The sequence below is a fragment of the Liolophura sinensis genome, chromosome 6, assembly GCF_032854445.1.
Source record: "Liolophura sinensis isolate JHLJ2023 chromosome 6, CUHK_Ljap_v2, whole genome shotgun sequence".
Taxonomy (NCBI): Eukaryota; Metazoa; Mollusca; class Polyplacophora; order Chitonida; family Chitonidae; genus Liolophura; species Liolophura sinensis.
In genome coordinates, this window is record NC_088300.1 from 41,630,027 (window position 1) to 41,655,580 (window position 25,554).

Here is a 25,554-nt window from a genome sequence, read left to right on the forward strand (position 1 = left end):
CATGCCCAACTCTTTGTTGTTCGAGTTGGCTGCTCAGTAATCAGAATGAATTTGTAGTGCAGGGAAGGGCTGCTTTGTTCAACGGCCTCTTTAATTATTTTTTTCTACTAGTTTGGACTCATTAGAACGACCATGGCCAGTGCGGGAGGCTCGGGAAAAAGTGAATTTCATGTGGGGGGAAAGTACAGGCTGGTGCGAAAGATAGGCAGCGGGTCTTTCGGAGACATTTATCTTGGTGTAAACATCGCCAATGGGGAGGTCAGTATGGAGGATTCCTGTACACTCGGGGCCTCTCACCCACAGAAAATCGAAATGATTCACTGCCTTCCACAATTCTACCTCTCAACTCACTGTGTGTTTTGTCGAAAGTCTCAACGAGTGCTGTTGTTGTTGTTGTTGCCCTTCACAAGCTATTTATGATATGCGTTATTTTAACAGGAAGTCGCTGTGAAATTAGAGTCCCAAAAAGCCAGACACCCTCAGCTGGAGTACGAGAGCAAGTTGTACAAAATATTACAAGGAGGTGTTGGTATTCCACATACACGGTAAGTGTTGGGATTAAGGATGTCGGTTTATTCACACGCAAAGTTAATGGTACTGCATTTTCAGTTTTATCAATATATATGTACAACTGCTATAGACTGTAAATGGAGGTGTGACATTAGAGTAATAGAAACAGCAAACAACATGGATTTTCTGTCATCTCTGTCAGCTGTCAACCCAAAGCCAATGCCTGTAATTAGTATTAATTAGGTCTGTAAAATAATTGATATGTATTATTTACAGAGCTTTTCAGGTGGCACATGCTACAGATATATGCCTGTATATGTATCATCAGCCATAGTTCACTTGAAGTTGTTTTACTTAGTGAATGCCACATGGGCTTCACAGTTTAATATTCACAATAAATCAAAGACATCTGTCAAAAAAGAAAAAAAGGCCAAAAAAAAAAAAGTGAAGTCATTCATCAGAACTGTGATTTATATTGACAATGAGGAGATTGAACCTATAGGTCATATATAGTGTTCCATTAAGTAGGTCTGTCAATTACATAGGCCATCGGTTCTCGTTGTGAGTCCATAAGTGCACTAGTAAGGTGACTAGACCTTCCCATACCTAAAAGCATTTAACTATTAATTGGAGTGTACAATACATACATGTATCTAAAATATAGCCATATATTATACCACATTCACAAGGACAATAAGAAACAAAACATTGCTGCCAAACTCTTGACTTTACACTTTAACTATTAAGCACAGGAACATTGCTGACTTGAATTAAGTCATCATTGCCTGTGGCTAAAGAGTAAAAGTACAGAGTCAACTCACAGAAAAATGCACAGTCTAGTTGGCCTTGTATGGGTAATTTTCTGAAAAAACTTATGGAAATAAATTTGAGTAAATATTGTAACATTTGGTATACTGTTTGAAATGAAATAAAGCAGAGGGTTATTGTTACACATTAACTTTGTTCTGTGCAAGTATGACTGAAATCTGAAATGTCCAAAGAAAAAAAAGAGAGAGAGAGAGAAATGTGTAAGCTTAAGATTTGATTGCTAAAAGAAAACTGTAACCATAGATACATGTTCTGTTATTGTGTACACTGCACTGAAGAAATAGCAAGGTCATCAGTCAAAAGATTTGATTTTCATTCTGAGAGACATAATCGATGGAAGAGGCACATATAGGTAGAAGTATATATATATTAGCAGAAGAAGGATGTGGCATATTGTATGTGTTGTTAGTCAGTTGAGTGGCAGGCTTGCGCATGCAGTCTTAAAGCTGTTGCACCAATGTATGACTACGAAGCATGACTGTCAGTGACATGCACTAATCTGTAGTCGGGAACTTCTGACACAGTTGCTTAAAGGAAAAGGGAGTGTTGTGTTGGCCATGAATCAATAGGCTTGCATTGCTGACTGTACATGCAGTGGTGAAAATGTAATCTCACTGCAGGACTGACATGTGCACTGCAGCAGATGAGGCTCTACATATACAGTGTTACATGTTGTTATATCTCCTTTTAAACCTCAACCATACTGAGATGCGTTTATAAGTTACTAGACAAAAATTATCTCCATTATGACAGCATGATAACTAAAAGATAGCTTATGGGAAACATTCATGATTGAATGCATATACATGTATATATACATGATCTACAGTGAAACATCTGATTTGTTGTCAGATGTACACCTCATTTTGTATGAAATGAAAAAAGAAAATTTTTTTTTTGTAACTTTTGGTTGATACTGTAGTTGACCTAAAATTTTGTCCATGACTGAGACTAAGGTACACATTTTGTCTATGTTCTAGCAATCTTAGCAAAGTAGTTTGATGGGGCTATGAAATGAAGGATGATAATGTAAGTTTCAGCAGCAGGATTAATATTTTTTGATCTTTATTTGCCCCTAAATGGCACTTTTTAGTTAAATTTTTCGGGCAGGTAGAGTGAGTCTGAATGGTCTATCTCTTGCTCAACAGAATCTGGTGTCAGAGATTAGGCATAATGTAGACTAGTAAATATCACCACTGTGATAATGGGTTGATTTAACAGTGGTCTGGATAACTATTTTTATACATCCATATAGACATGATCTACAAGGTGATGATTAGAATACAGATGAGCGGCCACAAAAATAGATTTGTGTTCATGGACAAAGCATAAATAGCGATTAATGCAGAAGAATGGGCATTGTTAGAGAAAAACCTAACCTGAAGGTGCTTGTGCTGAAATTGTTAAGTCAGATTTGGTCTTGATATGTTTGTAGATAGAAAAAGAGTTGAAGAGGCAAACAAAGCCTTATGTTGAGTATTTGTGGAAAAATATGGACAGAGGAGAGTGTGTAATTATTGTTACTCTCTCCCCCTCCTCTCGATTAATGACCTGCATAGAGCCTGTCCTACTGATCCTTGGGTCTGGTCTTAACATGGTGGAGCCTGTCGGCCTAGAGCCACAAACTGAAAAAAAAGAGCTGATATTGTTTCTTCAGGTTGACAAATATTGGATAGGAGCTGAGATCTGGCATAGTAACCCAATAGACACACACAGTTGAGCTGTATCAGGATAAAGACAAAAGGCTGAGCTAGAGCTGGAATTTGTCCCCGCTGCACTCCACAGTTAAACACTGGCCGTTCACATTGGGCAGCAGGGTCTTAATGTTACTCTGAGTTCATGTGATTTCCTGTCCAACCTCTGACAGTGCTGGTGACAAGCTGGTCTACCCCCATGTGCAGGCATTGTGAAACTCAACACATAGCCCCGGGCTCTGATAGGGGGTGACCATTATAATGCAAAACAGTCCAATCAAAGACTGACTATGCACATCTGTGCATGCATGTCTGTGTGATATTGTTCAACTGGTTTGTTAACATTGTACCTGAATCGCCATCTGTTATATAATAGTATGTACTTGTTCATCATGTTATAAACAGTTACAGGTTTTTTGTAAAACTCATTGGTAGCAGCATGGAAGTTGTTCATCCATTGGCCATCATAGGTTATTACCTTCACTGCTGCAAAATACAGAAAAGCACAATGTACTGTTTCACAGACCATTGTAACAATACCTGTATATACTGTGTAAGTTTGGCCGGGCATTATGCTTGGCAAAATGTCTGGTGCTCCTTCAATTGTATTGAAACATTTGCTTCAGACATATAAATAACTTGCACATGTGGCACATGAAAAAAACATCCTTAATGTATCTAGTGAGTAAGTGTATTCCACCAGGTTTGGCCAACATCCTGAATCCCCCCTATAATTCAATCACCGACACATAGGGCAACACGTCAGGCACCCATCTGTGACCTGCCATTGACAGGTGGGGTGAAATCCCCCTGTGAGAATAGATAGTTCCCAACCCTGTTGATCTGTTGTACGGCCCATATCATAATGTTACCTGAGTAATATGATACTCATATTTTGCTGGCCAACCGTAAGAACACAATAATTTGTGTCAAGCAGCAAACCCTACATGCATGTACATCATGACAGGTTCATACGTTTACCTGTACGTATACATGTAAGCTTCAGTGATCATGAATCTAGCTAAATTTTAACACTAACCTTAATATGTGTTAGTAATGTTGAGCTGTCTACTGTGTACATGTGAACATGTAGCTGCCTGTTCAAGATCAATGTGTTCCCCCAGGGGACTAAGGTTTAGGCCAGGGAGACACAAGCCCTGGGGCTGATGATATGTCAGGTGTTGATCAGTGTCATTGTTATGTGGAAACACAGGTGTGTTTTATCCGGATGGTTCGCTCACACTCAAAGTTTGCATGTTAGATTACATTTATCAAGGAAAAGTCTGTTACATTCACACGGCAGCTAGGACAGATACATTGTCATTTAGCTTGAATCATGCAGGTAACTGTATTTGTTTTTTTACAGTTGTAGTTTTAACTTAGCTAGGCATTACTGACAGACATGCTTGTTTTTGTGAACAAATGTTCAGTGTTGTGGAAGGGTCCATGGACCAGTTTTCATTTAGCTCACCTAGCTAAGTAAGCCCATGACAAAGTATGCTGTAAAGATATAAAGTGTACTTAGCTAATTTCAACTTAATGTTAAATAAGCTTCATGAAACCAGTCCCGTATGTTTTCATTTGTGTTGTGCTTCAGGATGTTTTACTCATAATGTATGACAGCGGTCAGTTTGAAATACATGTAGGGAAAAAGAAAAAGTTATGAGAGTAAAAGCAAAAAATATGGTCTAAATTGTTCATTGACTTGTGATTAGTAGTACATGTAGCCTAGTTTCACACCAGTGTTCATGAAACATTTGCTAACATCAGATAAAACTACCTAGTTTTCATTCCTCTGCTTTTGAGGGGTGGCATTATGGTATTATCTGGCACCTAACACGCGCTTCTTGTTTACTGGAAAATCTTCTGCTCTCACGGCAAAAATATGCTTGTGATATTGTGACAGAGATCCTATCATGTTGCCCCTCCAGACCATGGCTTGTAGAATGGCATGGCCTGAAGGAGAGCTATGCAGGAGTGGTTAACAGCAAACCATTAACCTCAAGCTTTTCTCATCTGTCCAAGCATGATGTATTTGCTGTGCACACTGGGTAGATCACACCCTAAAATGGTCAGGACTCTCCTTAGCAAATACTCCTCACAATGTCTTCTGTTTGGTCAGCAATCTATCATCTTAATGACATTGCCACTTGGTCAAGATCTCAGCTCTAGTCCTTGCAGACTGCTTATGAATGAGGTAATTAGATACTGTAACTTTGACTGTTGTATACATTTATTACACTGTAACTTAAGTCCTGTTTGGTTCTTCTTAAAAATCTCCTACATGTACACTTATATAGCACGGCTAATGTACAATATATAAGCTGTTATTTTGCTTGATGTGCATGCATACATGTGCGACCTAAAATACATGCACTAGTACATGCACTTTGTTAATAATATGTATATTCATTATTGTAAAAGGGTTTCCCTTCTAAGCATACTTGATGAATCTTTTCTTGGGTTATACTATATGTTTGGGTGTACATGTAGGTTAAATGTGGCATCGTGTCTTTCAGCATTATGATGATGATATTTCATTTTGTTGTTTAGACCTGCTTCTCCCAGGGTTTTTACCACCTATATCCTTCACGGCCCACATCTTTGTTTACTCTTGTCATACGTGCATAATAATATTGCATAGGCTAACATGGAATCTGTTGCAGTTACAAGAGCTTCAGGGTAATTACATATATAAGTACATCATACAAACAAGGAAACATTTGCTGTGCATCTTCTCTGCTAATTAGGCTCTGAGTACATTACTAATAAGGGACATGTGTATAGTTATGTAATTTGCGGTTATGTAACAGTGGAAGTACGAATTGAATACATGTACATGTAGCTCCGAGATCAGTGACCCAGCCAATTCTCCTATATGTAGCTGGGTGCTGGCCGTGGTAATAATGTCAGACGTGTACACCACAAAAACAGGTTTTCTTTTGAATTTATTCTGAAAACATATTCTGTTAGCTGACTGGGAAGCTTGAGGCCACGTGATCTCCTTAGTAACAGACGGTGTGGGCGAAGAAAATTCTCCTCATAATTTTAAAGCATAGGAAAATGCCTATTTTTCGAGTCACTGTCAGTAACAGTGTAATCGGTGGATTTGTTTAATTTTTAGCTTTTCAGATGGTCTTGATTATTTCTGTAAAGCTTACGTGATGTTTTCTTTTTTTTTTTTTTTTTTTTGGTACAACCACGGCATGCTGGTCAGTTAGGGAGTGGAAAACACAGGCCTTGTGGCCTATGCTTCACGTTTGTTTCCGCCTATGCTAGGGCAATCGTGTGATCTCATGTATTTCACTTATACGACGGCAACTGCATTGGTGGGAGGCTCCTGGATCATTACGCTGAGCTAGCGCACTAACCAACTGAGCCATGGAGGCCCCCTCTGATGTCTTAAAGAATACATGTTATCCGGGTGTTGTCCTCGAAAAATGAAGACTGTGATGACTGTGTTGTTACAAAAATACTCAGTTTTAACCTTCCCCCAAATTAAGACCATTTTCTCCTTTTTGATATGTAGTGTCAGTTCAGTGAGTATTCTCAAAACTACGTTTAATCTAGGAAGATTGAAACTGTCCTTACCTGTAGAACTTTGTGCTAGAAAGAACATGGAAAACGGAGCACTCCTTTCACAGCAACACCTTTGCACAATGTACATTTGATGTGTTGAGATTGGTAAATGTCATGTAGAAAGATGATTTTTAAGTAACAGTATTATTGCTATTGGGGAATACCTATTCTGGATACAGTACAGATTAGACTGCTGAAACAATGACAAGAGACCACTCTGGGTTTTGAACTAGCGACTTCAAATCAGGCACGAAATACATATCACCTGTCTTAGGCTGTCTAGATCACATCATCAGTGGGCCTCCCACAAAAAATAAGTGACTAATTGGTAGGCTTTACGGTGAACATGCATGATAGGTACCCCTCTGATCATCAGAAATCACATAGCTCCTTTATTTGACTAGATCAGATTGGTTGATGTAGATGTGACAATGGGTGTTGTGTTAAGGAAATCTCACAGACTAAACAAGATGTCTCAAAATGTCACATGATTCTTCTCTTCCTTTGATGAAATTATATTTTATTTTATATGTATTTATCAGAGAATCAGAAGAAGAGGTTTTTCAGGTGCCCTTATTTAAGTGTTGCGCAAATTTAGCTGTGAGGATGTCAGTTGATGAAATGGTGATAAAATCTCTTCTTACACCAGACGCAGGTCCTTTTGTCAGATTTTATGTGTTCTATTTATCATCATTTACGAAAAATCTTTAAGGATTATTAGTTACCATGACAACCAGTTACTTGTGTCTGTATCCTGTTTCCTGAAGGAACAGGAAAAATATTGTCCCACAAAAATAATTGGAGATATCTCAACGTACAGACAAAATACATGTTTCGAAAATTTAGTTCAGTTAACTAAGAATTTCACAAATTTTCTGTCTCTGTTCATGAGGACTTAATAATGGTATGATTGTGCAGCCTAAAACTTGTCTTCCACCAGTATAGTGTGCATATCTGTATGTCTCACATGGGAAAGTTGGTGAGTAACTTGACAAAGGTCGTGGGTTAAAACGGGGCACTCTGTTTCTCCTTAACAAGAATCAAATTAGTACATGTAGTTATTTTCTGTTCATCTTCAGATCATAGTCCACAGGATTTACTTAAAGCATTGATGTCAACAGCAGGAAAATATGAATTAATAGCAATTGTAAGGACTTGCCCTGTTTCCTTTCTCTATCGCTATAATTCTGGCCAAATTGAGCTGTCGTCTCTTACATTGTGTGCTTTATGGACTGATTTATTGATTTGTTATCAGTTAATCATCTGTGTAACAGTGATCATAGATCAGACTAATTGACCTGTCACTGCCTAGTGGACAGTTCAGGGGTCGTGACAACTCTCACAGAGGCCATTACTATAACTCTTCTTTAGCACAATTACAGTATTGCTAGATATCAGTTCTTGCATTGTCCTCACCAAGGTTCACCTACACGTGCGTGGACACGTGCCTTCATAACACACGTACTTGTAATACGTGTGTGTTAAGATAATAAGTTACAACTGATCGGAAAATGTCATGGTCCGAGTGAACAGAAAACTGAATTATACATATAGACTCAATGTATAGATGTAAGAGCTCTAATAGTGAAACCAAGCATCAGATACCCTTTAATAATGTTTTGTTAATACACTTGATTTGTTTACATTGTATATATAGCATTGGTTATACTTGTCCTGTAGGAAAGCTTTACTGAGCAAGAGAGAATTGAGAATATTGCAAAATTCAGTATGTCTACCCATAAGAATGAAATGAAGTGCTTAACAGCCTTATGTCTATTTCATGCTGTGACAAACTTCATTGTTACAAAATAGAACAAAAACATAAAAAAAACATACAAATGTGTAAGATATGACAAAGCTCAGATTCTGCCCTGTGACCCCTTCCATGTATAAAGACATTGTCGGCAGCTGAAGTACATCTATGTAGCTGGCCTGTATTATTGTGATTGATAGGTAACAGTGTGAGGTGATCAGGAAGGGTGAGCCTGCTGTCAGTGTACATGTACTGATCAAAAATAGTGTCACATGGCTGTAAATTGAGGATGTGATGTCAGAAGACTTGGATGTTAATCACCTCAAGAGGACAGCTCAGTTATGTCCAAACACATTGTTTATAGGGTCACCTGCTCACAGATCAGCTGCTGAGCTTTCATTACCCTTTCTTTGTCGTGTTACCTGTTTTCATCTTGCAAATGATTGTTTCAGGAAAATAGGATATTTCATGCAGAATATAGTGAGACAAGTTGTAGAGCAGGTTTTTACACTGTCGACACATTTGCATAATCACTTTTAAATATACATGTACATGCATATACAAATTGTAATTACTTCTACTACATATATATAGTCCACTTACATGCAGTGTTTTGTTTTGTACTCACATTTGGCCTTTGTATTCCTGTTAACATGAATACTAACCACATGTATTAATGGTCTTTGTTTCTAATCTCTAAATAGACTTTGACAGAGAAGTTACATATGTTTCAAGGAGAGTGCTTAAAGATATTGTAGGTGCCAGGACATGTATATATGCTTGGAAATTTATTTCCAAGATCTGTGAGGGACATGTTTCTTTGGACGTTAAAACATGATGTACATGTACTTGTAGTAATTGATTCAGTCTATATCATGTAGTGACCTATTTCACATATTCCCATGTTTGTTATGGTTTCATTGTGGCTACCCTGCTGACCAGCGTTTGTCATTATACATGTTGATCTCTTTTATAGCCCTCTTACTTGTGCCTATGAGTGAGTCAGTGGCTGGGTATATGTGTAAAGGTGTGCGTGTGTGTGTGATTGGCTGGCTTTGCCCTGTTACCTGATTATTGGTCGTCTACCTGTAAATGACGACGAATGTCAGGTGTACAGACTGGCTGATCAATATGCCAGGGTTTCTGGCTCATGCAAACTGATGCGTCAAAGTTGACACACCAGGCCAGCTTCAGACATTGAAAAAAGCACTGTGCAAATGCAGGCTCAGAGCTTAAATTCTGGCTTCAGCTGTTTGCCTTTGATCTGCCAGTTGCTTGTGTTGTCCACAACCATAAGAGCCATGTTGACCACAGGCCTAACCATAGTGAAATGGCTGTAGCATGAGTTTGCAGTCATAAGGCTGTTAGAGGAAATACAGAATGTTGTATCTAAGAATACTGTGTCCCTCCCAGAATTTCCTAATAAATGCTTAAACCATTTGAAAATGGGTCAGGAGAAGTTAACATTTCTTCTATGCTACATATATATCTCACCTGAGTGAAAGATGGTTGACTCGGTTGAAATAACTTGTACTTGAGGTAATTTATAAATTGACTTGAAAGGCAATTTTCCCTGCACTTTAGGTATACATGTATATATATTGCCTAGAAATAATCCAAAAGAAACTACCACTTCAGTAGTACATAAAATCATATTGCTGTTCAGTCTTTATATGCACATTTACAACATGTACAATGTATATCAACCCAGCTAAAAATATACCCTTACACTTTTGATAGACTGCCTTGTTAGTATATACATAAAAGACCCCCTAAAAATTGTCCACACACGCTCACAGTATACTGTGCAGATGAGTGAAGTACTACAAGCCAGGCTAGATTCTAGACAGATAAAGGTGGTATACCACATCGGCTGTTTTTCTTAATTCAGACCACATCAATTAGCGTTCCAGCGAGAGAATGGGGCTAAATGAGGTCTGGTGTTTTGTCTTGTTTTAGCCTGTACCCCACTGATAACATCTCAACAGCTGACTAGTGGGGACAAAGAACTTAAGCTCTTCCATATATCAGATGTCAGATGAAATGAATATTATTCATGGTTATATCAAGATTAATCCTGCCCATTGTATTAAAAGAGCCGTATTATATAGAATGTCAGTCTTCATGTTGTTGGTCACTTTGTACTTGTCATTATGTTGTAGTGTGGCTTTGTGTAGTAAGTCGTTGTATAGTATAGTAAAGTTCTTCAGCTTCATTTGTAGCATTAACTATCAAATCATACATTTATATCTATACATTTTTAAGGCTTATTTCACAAATCAAAAGTAATACATACAATTCATCCAGATGTCTAAGCTTTACGTTTTATTAAGAGCTGCGGTGGCCGAATGGTTAAAGTGTCTACCTTGAAATCGGAAGACCTGGGTCGGGTTATGCCAAAGACTTCATCAGTGATACTTGTTGAAAGCCTCTCTTGGTGTTCAGCACTGAGAGCTTAGAGCCCGGTGTCAGTATAATATGACTGGGTATGTGTCATATCTGGTGTCTTTGAAATGATTAAGCTGAGATTCCTTACATGCGGTAGCGGTACGCGGTATGCGATACGCGGCAAAAAATCGAAATAGTTAAAATAAGTTGCAATGATTCCATAGGTACGGTCGCGGATCCATTTTTTCATGCGGAAACGTATACGGCAAAATCAATCGCACCATGTAGCGATCGGTGCGGTATGCGTTTTCAAAACCGGACAGGGTATCCCAAGAAATGACGTCACTGGTGGGGTGTTTCCCCGACACGTGGTCGGAACTTGTTTAAATTGTTCTCTGGTTAGACGAAAGTACTGTTGGAATTTTTCTCCATCCAACTGCAATTCCGAGACTAAGTTATGGAAAGCTCCCTGCTGAGCTCTTTGCCGCAAAATACTGTGGACCCACCATCGGTGTTTTCTCTTTTTACGCTTCTTTAGTTGCAACAACTTATATGACATTGCTATTATGGCAAGGTCTGAATCTTGCTCTAAAGCCACACGTCGTGAAATGGAGGAATGTGACATGTTTGCTCTGATAAAAATGCACCATGAATGAAAGAAAACGCATAGGTTACCGCATAAATGGAATCAGAGAAAGCGCATACCGCATGCCGTATCCGCGTACCGCGTGCCGTATACCGCAAACCGCATACCGCGTATATGGAATCTCAGCTTTATTCAGTAGTGGCAGCAACATTTTGGCGGCACAGACTTGCCCTGGTGCAAGAAGACAGAGTATATGTACACGCACCTAATGACTCCTCGTCGTCATACGACTGGAAAATTGTTGAGTACAATGTAAAACCCCCAGCATACATACATATATACTTACATGCATTTTATTATTCAAACCACCATCAAGGCAAGTGTGAAATAGGTTAGAAATGGCCATATTGGTAGTTTGCTCATTCTGTTGGGTAGTTAGCGTAATCTCAGTATTGACATGTTTAGTATGGAACAAGTTTTATGATTAGAAACAGAAACTTACCCTAAACATAACCAAACTTTTTTTTATAAAAATGAAAAATTAATGATCTGTGTTAAATGTGCAAGCTTACAATCAACAAGTTATTTGACCTCTCTTGAAATGCACTTTATTACAGTCTCTGCAGTCGCTGTGAGTTCAAGTCCAGCTCATGCTGGCTTCCTCACTGGCTGTAAGTCGGAAGGTCTGTTAGCAACCTCCGGATGGTCGTGGGTTTCCCACAGGCTCTGCCCGGTTTCCTCCCACCATAATGCTGGCCTCCATCGCATAAGTGAAATATTCTTGAGTAGGGCGTAAAACACCAAATAAATAGATAAATAAATAAATAAATAAATAAATAAATATTACAGTCTGCCTCGTGTACATATTAAGTTTTTAGGTGTGCGCTGAATAATAAATGAGCTGTCAACAGGTGATCTGTGTAAGTGGCTGTAACACAGGCATAGGTTGATGTCACAAGCTCAGGCTTACCACACACATGTATAATGTTAATGATAGACTCACATTATTGTCACTTACATGTACATGTATAATTACTGTAAATCTGCAACCTTTTCCTGAGAAATTTATCTGCGCAGTTATTATGAAATTGATGACAAAAATGATTTGTTTGCGTCACTAAGCAAATTATTTCTCTACATCGATAGTTCTCTCAGAATGTTTCAAAATATTGGTCGCAGTGGTGGTTGAAAAGGTTGAAGATTTAGGGTAGTATCATCCGAGATGGATAGACTGTAATCGACAGATGGATGCACCAAGTTTTTATTGGCAAGGATTAATTCTTTTTTTTTTTTGTCTATTTTCACTTTCAGATGGTATGGCCGAGAACGGGATTACAATGTATTAGTGATGGATTTATTAGGGCCTAGTCTAGAAGATCTCTTTAATTTCTGTTCCCGCCGTTTCAGTATGAAGACAGTACTTATGCTGGCTGACCAGGTGGGTACTGTGTTACTGATTTAATATGGAAACAGTTGTTTAAACGCTTTAGTATGATGAATTTTACATAGTTTAGATATGTAGATGGTTCACTGTAGTATCATGTTTTGTCCAAAGCACATGTTAATAAGAAATCAGAAACATGGCTGCCAAAAGCCTTTTCTTTAAATGGTATAGAAGTGTGTATGACATTTCCCGTAATGTATTTGTTTTCTAATTCTGGATGTTTTGACAGTTTGAGACACGAGGTTGTCATGTAAAAAGTGTAATGTACTGAAAGTCGTGGAACTATGGCAACCTGGGGAATAAAAGGAGGTCTTATTAAGATGTATTTCTGAAACTGATACTCACAAAGAACCTGTTACGAAATAATTCTGCGTGTGTGCGTCTGACAGGCTGTCCCACTAATTATCTGGGTTTATACATTATGAGTTATATGGTCATTTCTGTGAGACGCAGTGCTTGAGTTCATCAGTTGTAGGTTCCTCAGTTTATCTGTCCTCATTTTCTCCAGATACACATATAATGATGGAAGTTATGTTCTGAAATAGAAATTGGTCTAGTTTTGTTCCTTTGTGTTGAATTTCCAAACAAGTGATAGTTAAATAACTATTTACTTCTCAGTTTTGCGCATACAGATTTATATAATGCAGGCCAGCTATCTGGATGTTGTTTTCTTTACATAAAATTGGTCATTAGACTGTTTTTGAATTTCTCTTTTCAGATGATAAACAGAATAGAATATGTACATACAAAAAGTTTTATCCACCGAGATATGAAACCTGATAATTTTTTAATGGGCATTGGCAGACACTGCAATAAGGTAGGCTTGCATTTTATATATATATATATATATATTGTATTAGTTCTTTAATAGGTGTTTGATACATGTATGTCAACCTCCTGTTTGTCCGTGCTAAACTATAAGATTTATTGCTTAAAGTTTTCTTTTTAATTAGATCTCTGTTATGAAAACTTATATTTGCAATAAAAAAAACACTGCATCTAATTCAGTGTGATATTATTTGATGTTGGTACAAGGTTAATATTTCTGCTGCTCAATAAATACCTTTGCGTTATGCAAGTGTGACGTGCAGAATGGACATGTATACAGAGAAACACTGCACAATGATCTCTCCAAGTGGTAAACATGGCAGTCCCTGTAGTACAGTGAAGACTTGTCCAATCTGTTGGGTATAGTGCCCCCTTAACAGGAAGTGTGTAATTTTCATGTCTTTAACTTATTACTACACGTATATCTTGTTTTATACGGCTTATGCTACCAGTAGGTTACATGACCTTAGCACATAACCATGTTATCCTCACAGATGGCTTCTGTAACCGACAAACTGTGGATCTCTAACACTTTGTATCTGTTGAATACAATCTAGCCACACCTAACCATTGTGTCATTGTATCAATGGTGTTTTCACTTTAAAGCTTAAGGTGTGAATGAGGCTTGATAAATGTGAATCCGATATACTGTATAACATATGAGCCACCCTACTCCACCTCCCGTATTAAGCTCATATGGTACATGTACAGGTAGTTCTGGTTAACTTTAATGGAGGTACATGCATCTCACATGTGAGATGATACACTGATACTGTGACATAATACTGTTCTGTCCTCTCTGGCCGTAAGTGGGAAGGTCTGCAGCAACCTGCGGATGGTCGTGGGATTCCCCCGGGTTCTGCTCGGTTTCCTCCCACCATAATGCTGGCTGCAGTCGTATAAGTGAAATATTCTTGAGTACGGCGTAAAACACCAATCAATCTGCTCTGTCATAATATTAAACATCAGTGAAAGTTGGTTATAACTGAACAGTGGCCATTCCAGAATGGGAAAAAAATGTGTGTGTGTGTATATATATATATATATATATATATATATATATATATACACACACACACACACATAGACACAGACATATTTTACACCTTATTATCCTTCTACATGCTACTTTATTCCACCCCTGTATTTAGATCTGTTTACATTATGGGGCTCATTATGTGTACCTGGATTCTGGAACTGGCCTTTTGCTATGATGAACTTGCTAGTGTTTACATCATTAACATGCATGCATGAAGTATGTTTGCTATGTTTCAGGTATTTTTAATAGACTTTGGGTTGGCCAAGAAGTACAGAGACAACCGAACACGACAACACATACAGTACAGAGAAGACAAAAATCTGACGGGAACAGCACGCTATGCTAGTATCAATGCACACCTGGGGATTGAACAGAGCCGAAGGGATGATATGGAATCATTAGGCTATGTTCTTATGTATTTTAACAGAGGCTCATTACCATGGCAAGGCTTAAAGGTGGGTAGGGCATCTAATTCATGATACTGATATGTAGCTCAGTGTGTTTTAAATAGTGCACAGCACCTGTGTGTTTTAAACAAGGCAGGCCATTTGGTTTATATCATTACAGCAAGTAAATTCCCATAATTCAGCTGTACAGAAGTACCAGCTGACCGTTCCATTTTGAGAATTGTGTGTGGCCTAAACAGGTGATGAAAAAGTGGAATGAATCAGTTACTGTCTACCATTATTACATTTTTCTATTACAAGTAACTAGCTTTGTTGTTGAAATCTAAAAGTTTTTCTCTCACAAACAGGTTATTGGTAGTTTAGGAAGTGTAAAGAATTGAATACTGAACCTAAAGCTATTCTTAATTCTTTGTCAGTTTGTCAATTTCAAGGAACTGGTGGTGGGGGGGGGGGGGGCATAGATGTAAGAACACTGAAGTATTGTGCGAAAAGCACTCACTGCTCATAATTGCTATAATTTAATATACATGTACCCCCAAGCTCTCGAATACATGTAAAAGGTACATGTACATTTATGTCACTACTGTCAAGCATTTTCCAGTATATCATCACTACAGTGTATTGTCCAGTGCTCTAATATATGAACACATCTCCATCATATACTGGTATAGCCATACTGCTGTGCATTGCCCTGCACTGCGTTATGCAAGTTATTGATTAGTGTTCTGTTAATGTTATAGTGTTCTGTTATTGCCCTATGTCATCACAGCATTCTTATATGTGATTACCACATGCAATTCTTGTATGTTCTCACCCCCCATGTGCTGCCAAGCACTGTACTATGTTGGGTAACACTAAGCATGGTAAAGTTAGAGATGGTTTTATGAATTTCATAGATGCACATACTGTACATGTGAGATCACATAGACATCTTGTATATCCACCATACCTGCATGGTCATGTTTTAAAGTTATTTAATGCTGAAACCTGATCAGAAAGAAGATTATGACTTGATGCGGAAACATTTTAAACATTTCAAGGCCGCCATGGCACTCCCAAGTGGTTCTGTCACTTCTTAACCCATATCTTGGCAGAAGCAAGGCAAGACATTTGTGTATTTCATTTCATCCAGAAATGATCTCTGCAGCCATGCTGATAGGCCTGTACACAATATGATCTCTGCAGCCATACTGACAGGCCTGTACACAATATGATCTCTGCAGCCATACTGACAGGCCTGTACACAGTATAATCTCATGTACTGCAAGTTTATATGAAAACATCCACTTTTCCTTGAAAGGTTCACTTGTGTTGTATGTGTGAACATATATATGTGAGAACAGCTTATTCTGTCACAAATACTGCTTGTTTAGTTTTGCATTGTTGTGCTGCTCATGTATGAATTCCACTGTTTAGATAATGATTGAATTCTGTCAGAGTGTAACCTTGACTGACAAGTGGTAAAGGAAGTGGCCAGGAAGTCAGCTTACACAAGACCTTAGGGGTGTCAGAAAAAAAAGCGGAGGTGAGCCTGTGAGGCCTGTTACTGTCTGACTCGTGGTTTATTTACCTGCGAGATAACAGCCATGTTTGTCTGTCCTCGCCAGGTTTCATTGCAGCTGGAGATGTTCAAACACTCTGATACAATCCTTATCCAATAAAGTCAATTTGATGTGGCACTGTTGTGATACTCTCTTCTGATAGGCCTGGCCTGGACAGTCTTCAATATCTAGCTGAAGCCAGAGCCAGAAGATTGTAGGGCTGAAGATGTAGTCCTGGTTAGCTGATTACATATGCCCCCTCTTAGCAAAGTGTTGACAGATGTGAGGTGAGCAGCACTGCTCAGATGACATAGCCCCCACAACCTAGCCCCTCCTCTAGCCCAACAGCTGTTATATCACACCTTCAGGCCGTATGCTAGTATATTAGGTGTCTGGCACAAACCTTTACATCTGGATAGCCTTTTCTGTAACCAGTGGACGCAGTTTTAGTCAGATTCTGAAATCAGGGGGCCTCTTTCTCCCATTCTTTCTATTTGTTCCATACTAATTTCATTAGAATATGGTGTCTCACAGACAGAGAGATCCACTTTCCACCGTACACTTTCTGTGTAAACCAATACCAATGGGTGTTCAACAAATCAGATAGCTGTTAGGACTGAAGAGAGTACCGACATTGTAGCGAGAAGGGTTACAAAATATTCCTTTTCTCCATAAGAATTTTTTTGCCAGAGGGGCTTCTTTAATCTAAATGGGATATGTGAATTGGTCTTTTAAATCATAGTTTCAGGTAAAACAGAATAACGATAATTTCAAAGAAGGCAATGCTTTCACTGTGGTAGATCCACTAGTGAGTCATTTGTGGTAGATCTACCGATGAGTCATTTGTGGTAAATTTACCAGGGAGTCATTTGTGGTAGATATACCACAATGAAAGCCTTGACTTTCTTCAGACTTTTATTCTCTATTACATATAAATTAAATCCCAGAGTACTTGCCTAGTGTTACAGGTTAACATGCTGTTGGCAAAGAGAACTGGAGAAAAAAAGTTTTGTACCTGCATTGGCATGTCCAGTCAAGACTTGTTGCATGGTTTATTTAAAACTTGTCTTTTTTTTTGTAGGCTGCCACAAAGAAGCAAAAGTATGAAAAGATTAGTGAAAAGAAAATGTCCACACCAGTTGAGGTTTTATGCAAGGTGAGTAGTGCTGGATGTTATTTTTTTTTATGTTCAATAGAACTCAATGATGTCGATATCACCATGTGAAGTGGATTGAGAAGTCCTGTACCAAATTGTGACTAACAGATCTGATTTAGATTAAATTAAAATGGGGACCCTTTGATTTCCTGATAGTGTCCAGATCAAAAGCAGGTGCACCTACACATTAAATGCGTTGAGCCAACACTGCCAACAGAAAATGGAAACAGTATAACAGTGAGCCATACAAAATGATTGTTGCCTAATTACTGGTTACAGTATATAAACATCCAACTTTCTTCAAGCAGTAAACTCATGTTATTTTTTTTTTGGATAATACACACAATACTGTTGTCTTTCCTTTAAGACATGGAGAAAGAAATTTACTTCACAAAAATTTACTTTTTGAAAATAATGGGTTTAATATTTGTTATGTTTCATATGTTTATGTAGCTCAAATAATGTAACCCAAAAGAGCTCACATGTTCAGAAGGTGTATTTTGTTCATTCTGTAAAGACATGCACTGACAAAAAATTTATGTTTCATGTATTAAGGGACACATGTACCTGAAGACAATGGATGTGCTTTAGTTTATTGCTTTCTCTGTCAGATCCTACGATTAATACTTTTCCCTTAAAAGCCATTGGTAGGCAAATTGAACCAATCTAGTACATGTATGTATCTAAGTTGTCAGCCGTTGAATTTGATAGACATGTACCTGTTTATCAGCCTCATATGGATTTAATAAAGGGTTTTGTTGAAGGAAGATGATTTGAGTATGTATGAGTATGTGGTGGACATATAATCATATATGTGGGTATAATGGCAAGAATGGTCCTCTTCAGTGACTTTGTGACTGTCCTTCACTGAGAAGCTGTTTTTAATTACTACATACAATAATGAAAGTTAGAAATCTAAGAAATGTAGATATGATCACATTTCTTTAATGTTTGTAAGTGGTTTCTTGTCTTAGCACTTCTGTTATACTAATGCCTTTGTCTACATGTTGTATGTTAATAGCTTATATAATGGATAAAGCTTTATTATCATAGGTCATGTGTCCAAGACCAAAGAAGTCAAAGAATCCAGGCTGGCTGGTTTGGTTACAGATTTGTCAGGTACCTGACAAGAAACAGTGATTGCTCTGGCCCCTTCGTCCCATTACATTGGCTATCATATAACTGAACAACTCTTGAGAACAGTTGGTACTAAACATCAATCAAATAAAAAAAAATTTGGTGTGGAAACTGATTTGTTATGCTAATGTTGTCCCATTATGTGCAGGGATTCCCAGCAGAGTTTGCTATGTACCTGAACTACTGCCGAGGACTTCGCTTTGAGGAGGCCCCTGACTATATGTACCTCAGACAGCTCTTCCGTATTCTTTTCCGGACACTCAACTTCCAGTATGATTATGTCTTCGACTGGACCATGTTGAAACAGAAGGCAGCGTCTGTGGCTAACAATAGCACAGCGTCAGGGGTGAAGGGCAGTGCTAGTAAAGCTCAGTACAAATCAGGTGAGCGAAACATCTTTCTTCAGCTTACAACCTACATGTGAGTTTCATGCAGCAAGAAAAGCTATTTTCTTTGTCCTTTTGAGATTTAAACACAAGCGTATTCGGATTGTCAGAACGTCGTTTTCTAAATATGTGATGCTTGTAGTAATTAGGGCTGTATTCACAAAGTGCAGGGATTATGCAACACTGATGATATACTGACCCATTTATAGACGTGAAATACTGCCATCACCATAAAAAATTATTTCCAAAAAATGCATTTTTAGAGGCAAACAAAGGTCATAAACTGTAAACTTTTGGAGCTGAAATTCGCATTTTTCCTGTATGATGTAGTATACCTTCCAAACAGGCCTTAAAGCATTCTTTCCAAAATGAATAGAACTTTCAGAAACAGGCATAACCAGAAACTTAAGATCAGTAATTTGTTCTAAATTTTCAGGTTGAGTTTACATCCAAGAAAAGTCTGTTGTACTTCACTAATTTCTTGCCCAGTTGATGAATATATAATATGAAATCATCCATGTGAGAAAATTTCATAACCCCGTCAGGAATATCTGGTCCATTGGCACATTTTAAATGCACCCAAGTGGCATGACGTTATTTTGTCATGCTTGTCCAAAACACATGTAATATGAGAATAACACATGTAATGTAAGAATAACACACGTAATATGAGAGTAACACACGTAATATGAGAATAACACACGTAATTATGAGAATAACACAGGTAATGTGATAATAACAAATGTAATTATGAGAATAACACGCAATACAAGAATAACACACGTAATATGAGAATAACACACGTAATATGAGAGTAACACACGTAATATGAGAATAACACACGTAATTATGAGAATAACACAGGTAATGTGATAATAACAAATGTAATTATGAGAATAACACGCAATACAAGAATAACACACGTAATATGAGAATAACACACGTAATATGAGAGTAACACACGTAATATGAGTAAAAATATTTCTGTATCATGTAGATCATGTCTCCAAGTCATTGCCAGTGTATGAAGAGCTTATGAACAACAAAAATATGAAAGCTGATTGTTTTTCCCATGATTTTCAGGTGTTGGCCATTCAAGAGTATAGGTAATTAGTAAGTTGTAAGAGGTTTGTAGTTGAAGGATAACAGTTAAAATTACTTCCTACTAATCAACCGAGAAAGGCCTTTGAAGTACTGTACATATGAAGACTACTGGGTACACCTTCACAAAACTTTGTTAATCAATTTTTCTTAATTTTTCTCAAATCTTAGGTTCTTTAACCTAAACAGTGACATTTACGAAAAAGGTAATGTGACTGACGTTTCGTGAAAGTGGTCCCTGTAAGCTGTGTCTACCATAAAGCGTTTCAGATTTTTTTTTGCTGATCTGAACTGCGTATGTGACCTGAATATATTAATTGATCTGTGTACAATGTAAAATACTCATATCATAGATACATATATGTAGAATTAATATATTTGAGTGCTATGTAGTTCAGCGAAAGTATGAAGGCAAAAAGAATGTTCTTACCCCCCAGCCCAGCCCCCACCCCCCACCCACCCACCCCCATATATTTACCTATACATTTATCTTCCCTAGATTCCTTTATTACTGAGTTGTCTTTCTCTTAGCAGTGTTCAGGTCTAAGTGTCTACTAGAAGGTCAACCCTTCATCGATTATTTTAAGTTCTGGTGTTCTGCTTTGATGTGAAATTCTTGTTTTGTTATTTGTTGTGATATAACAAGGCAGCGGGTCTAACATAGTTGTTGGGGTTTGTCTCAGTAATTGATGGGATTCACACTGCAAGTAAAACTTTGTAAGAGTTGAAAACAAGACTCAAAGTTAATCTTGATTTGATCATGTTTGAAAAGGAAGATGTGCGAAAGGTTGGCTGTGTGATTGCTATTGAACACATGAACTAAAATTCACATACAGTTTCACATCAGTCATCAAATAATATAACTGGCGAGTTATTATGCTTTTGTTCCAGTAAATATCAAGCAGGCACATGAAGAAGGATCTTTTTCAGTATTGTGGTAACTTCTGGTAATTTTTTGTTGCGCTATTGATGTACTATTTTAGCATCAAATTGTGGTGGGTTAAGGCTCTGGTACATAAAGATATTTGAGATAATTGTACACGTTGTGTTTGTTCCTTGGTTTCAGCAAGATGAGAGTAGAGCAGTGCTTCTGAACAGGATGTGATAGCCAGGACTGGCCAGGATGCTGTCACACTTCGGACTCCTCCATTGCAGGCTGAAGGAGGGACAGGTTGTGCTTGCAGTGTCTAGAGAAAAACGTCCACATGTCTTTCACCATTTTACATGGACATATTCTCCCCAGTTCACAGGGTGCTCGTATTATGTGTACAAAGACTTGGACCCTCTACAAGAGGACAATTTTACTCACTCTTAATGTGACCGACACCTTTTGCCTTGAGTGATGCTTCTAAGGTGTCTATAAGGTGAGGAGGTTCTTGAAAATCACTCAAGCCATTTCTCATCGATTCTGGACACTTTTAACTTTGGTTTTTACACATTTTAAATGTGTTAAAATTTTTATCAATGTGTAACTTGCAACATCTCTGGTTATTTTATTGACAAGACATTAGAAGTTAAACATGAATCAAGTTTCAAATAAGATCAAATTTCGGTCTTATCCTGTAGAGATTGCTCAAATTCGTGCTGATTTTCTTCTTGCTGTTTATTTTCAAGAATGATTCTTACCATTGATCTCATACATTCGTGCATGTATTCTTTTTGAGCAAGAAGCCTACACCATTGTCTCTTGTATATTGTACATTATCAGCATCGTGTGGTATAGATTCGGTCCATGTCATTGTGGCAAACTCTGTAAATAATCTCTACAAGACTAAGTGAATGTATTGTCTCATTAACTCTTTTGAGAAAATCTTTTTTAATCCCCATTGTCTAAAATTAGAGACTTGTTCTCATTTCTTACAATTGAGGCTTCGTGAATTTCTGTCAGTAATGTACTTGTTTACCCCAAAGAACTATTGAAAAAAAAAAGTCAGCTCAACTACATGTGCATGATCAGTAAAGGGTAACCTACAGAAGTCTACCAAATTTACAAAACAGCTTGGAAAATCATCAGTGATTTTGTTCAACTTACTGTATTAAATATTCAAAGGTGCTAATGCCAAAAGGTAAACGTATCACATCATCTGTGTGAGATATATGGTCAGATCCTAGCATTTAGGAAGATTATTGTGATGTGCTGTTATCACAAAGACAGTCTACAAGCTGTTCATGGAAACAAGACTTCAGTCATTAGTATCATGGTGCCACTCTTTACAGTGGGGAGCCATTGTCAGTAAATACAGGGACACCATTCATATTTATTTTTATTAAAGTCTTGTTGGATTGTCATTAAGATGATATTTTTAATTATACACTGTCTCGTGTTTTGGACCAGAGTGTATTTATACATGTAGAACTTTTTTTAAGTGTTTTGATATGCTGTTTGAAAAATCTATGATGATTACGATAAGAGTTTTATGACTTTTAAAATGTACACAACGGAGATCAGATAAAAAATTATTACATGCATTACTCTACAGTCTGTCATGTCTTTCCCCGGTCAGGTAAGATGTGATTTGAATTGCTGGCGATTTACTGAATATACTAATAAGCCTGGATAACATATAGACTTCTCTATGTATTGTACTTCTCTGGCATGCCCATGGATGTCCACTTCAACATTCCTGTCACATCAATCCTGGATGTCCAGTCCCAGTGTTTTCTGTTGTACATAGGATCACTTTACTCTTCTCTTTATGGTTGCTTTACCAGACAACTTCTGTGTTTGTTTGTTTTTTTTTTTTTGTTTATTTTTTTTTTGTTCTGGAACACTGGGTTATTTGTACAGTCTTCATTGAATCCATTGTGTTTTATCAGCTGGCAGTTTTCTAGTTCAGTGTGTACAGGTATAGTGTACAGTTTTAATCCATAAATTTGATCTTGTACATTAAAACTCATTTATACATGTGCTTACTACCAGGTCAATAAATGATTTTATGTAAAGAAATGACTTTGGTAATGCTGTGTTTATGATTTATCAGTAATACATGTAAGACTATCTGCTCTCTGTGTTACTATGACTACCTGTTACTACCTGTCTAGTACTGTAGCATGTGTGTACATGCTTTGTATATTTCCCAAATGGGGGATCTTTACTGCCTAAAATAATTCAAGCCTACTCTGTTTGGTAGAATGTTCATTGCTCAATGTACCACTGTGTTTTATGGGAAACTGGTTGTGTGTAGCAGCAGACTGGAGTCATCCTTAAGCATGAAATGATATCACATTAATTGGTGTTTGATAGAAGGTAGTGCATCCAACATTGTGGTGATAATGTAACAGTGCAAGGAAATTGCATACACACAATGTTCATTTTAAGTTCATGAAAGGTTTACCGGTGACAAAAACTGTTCCTGTAACTAGTACTTATGGGTCTTTAACTTGGTACCATTAGGTATGAAATAGTAGGCAGGAAGCTTAGGCTCAAGTTTGAAATCTCAGAAGCCTGTGTACATGTACCTACTCGTGAGTGGGTGAGGTGACTTGTTCATATTCTTCGTTATGGCATTTCAGTGAGGCAGCGCTATACGTTTAGGCTGACTGCTGGACACCTTTGACAGATCCCCAAGCAAACTAACCATGTGAAATAAGGTGGATATCAAGTTATATTACTGTCTTGCTAGTGCCATCTAATTTCATTTGGATTCATGGGGTGTTTTCTATATATACTTGCTAGTTAGCCTGCCTTATCAAGCTGTTTATTCAGTAAAGATAGTCAATCAATTTACAGAGAAAATAACTTTTTAGCGAAGAAAGTTCCTTTTCATATTCATCAAATTTTTCACCTAGGAAATCATTTTTTTCTAAGAAATTACATTTTTACTTAGGAAATCATTTTTATGAGGAATTTTTTTTTTTTTTTACAGAGAATTATTTTTTTATAAAAGCAAAAATATCATGTACACTGAGGTGGAAATATTTTTCATGTGAAAAAATAATTTCCTGTGTAAAAAATACAACATTATGTGCTGTGTAAAAATATAATTGTCTTGTAAAAACGATTTCCCATGTGAATAAAATGACTACTATGTTGAAAGAGAATTTGCTACGCTAAAAAGTAATATTCGGTGTAAACCGATCAACTAACTTAACAGCTAAACAGCTTGATATGCCGCCTAAGTAGCAAGGATATACAGAAAACTGCCAAAAAATTCAAATGAAATTTCATGGTACTAGTAAGCCACCGTACCATATCCTGTAAAGACTTTAAAATGATATATGTAGGCTGTGACTTGGCCATCTGCATTTTGATAGGAAAGAAACATACGGACTGTTGGGCCTTTGTGTCTGTCATCAGCATGTTATTTTATCAAACAAGTATTTCAGATTGGACTAGGTCTAGAGATCTATCTCAGTAAGGTGCAGGAGCCCTAAAAACAAGGTGCAGGTTTAATCTCATCATTGGACAGGGATGATGCAGATTCCTTGGTTACAGTAAGCAGTGAACGGCACTTGTGAGTTTGTGCAGCTCATGGTCATTGAAGATCACTTGCCATGCACCAACATGATTTGCATATCTGTACATCACTAAAGAATAGTGGTTTTACCCTGGGCACTCAAAAAAATTCTCGAGTATGGCGCAAAGCCATGATCAAAAAAATAAGAAGGCAGAGCAAGGTAATATTGTATTGATATGACCTGAAGAAATCATTCCTCCACATCTGAAACCATTAAAAGCAGTGGAGTTTGGATGCCACTGGTATGCCATGGTCATGGTTTAATTGAAACTTGAAAGTTACATGTTTGTACATGGTAAATATTCTTTGGGATGAGTTCGTTGTATTCCATAAAAAAAGTAAAATTTCAGCAATTTCATTCTGCAATCGGGCGTCTACCAACATGTACAGTGCTCGTGCTGCCGCCATTCCCTTGCTAAATATTTATTGCCGTGATATGCTGTTTAAAAAAGTCATGATTGAGTAGAGTCTCATTACATATTTAATGTGCATGTATCTGGGACTGTTACAGATAACCTTTATATTAGTCCCAGCATGCATGCATGTTGTATTGAATCAAGGGGAACAACTCTTACAAGCATGTGCTCGTCTGGAATACATTTGTAGCAAACTTATATCTTGTAGATTATACACACACACACACACACACAAGGTTTGAATAGCTTTTTGTTTGCCTAAAGGTACAGCTTAGATACTAATGCATAACTATAACCGTATCGA

The 25,554-nt window shown here is 37.5% G+C and overlaps 1 protein-coding gene across 1 annotated transcript; it reads left to right on the top strand.

Moving 5' to 3' along the window:
* Positions 1-23,097, top strand: LOC135466509 (casein kinase I-like). The gene is made up of 8 exons (XM_064744031.1): positions 1-258; positions 439-545; positions 12,650-12,776; positions 13,501-13,599; positions 14,886-15,104; positions 17,679-17,753; positions 19,039-19,273; positions 21,444-23,097. The coding sequence occupies exons 1-8, from the start codon at positions 133-135 to the stop codon at positions 21,449-21,451; spliced, it is 996 nt and encodes a 331-aa protein (XP_064600101.1). The 5' UTR covers positions 1-132; the 3' UTR covers positions 21,452-23,097.
* Positions 23,098-25,554: the final 2,457 nt, after the last annotated feature.

Bases quoted from the DNA above. Each gene is read 5' to 3' on its own strand.
- LOC135466509 (XM_064744031.1), top strand. From the start codon at position 133: ATGGCCAGTGCGGGAGGCTCGGGAAAAAGTGAATTTCATGTGGGGGGA. The intron at 15,105-17,678 runs GTGGGTAGGGCA...TTTTTTTTGTAG, and splicing joins TACCATGGCAAGGCTTAAAG to GCTGCCACAAAGAAGCAAAA. The intron at 17,754-19,038 runs GTGAGTAGTGCT...CATTATGTGCAG, and splicing joins CAGTTGAGGTTTTATGCAAG to GGATTCCCAGCAGAGTTTGC.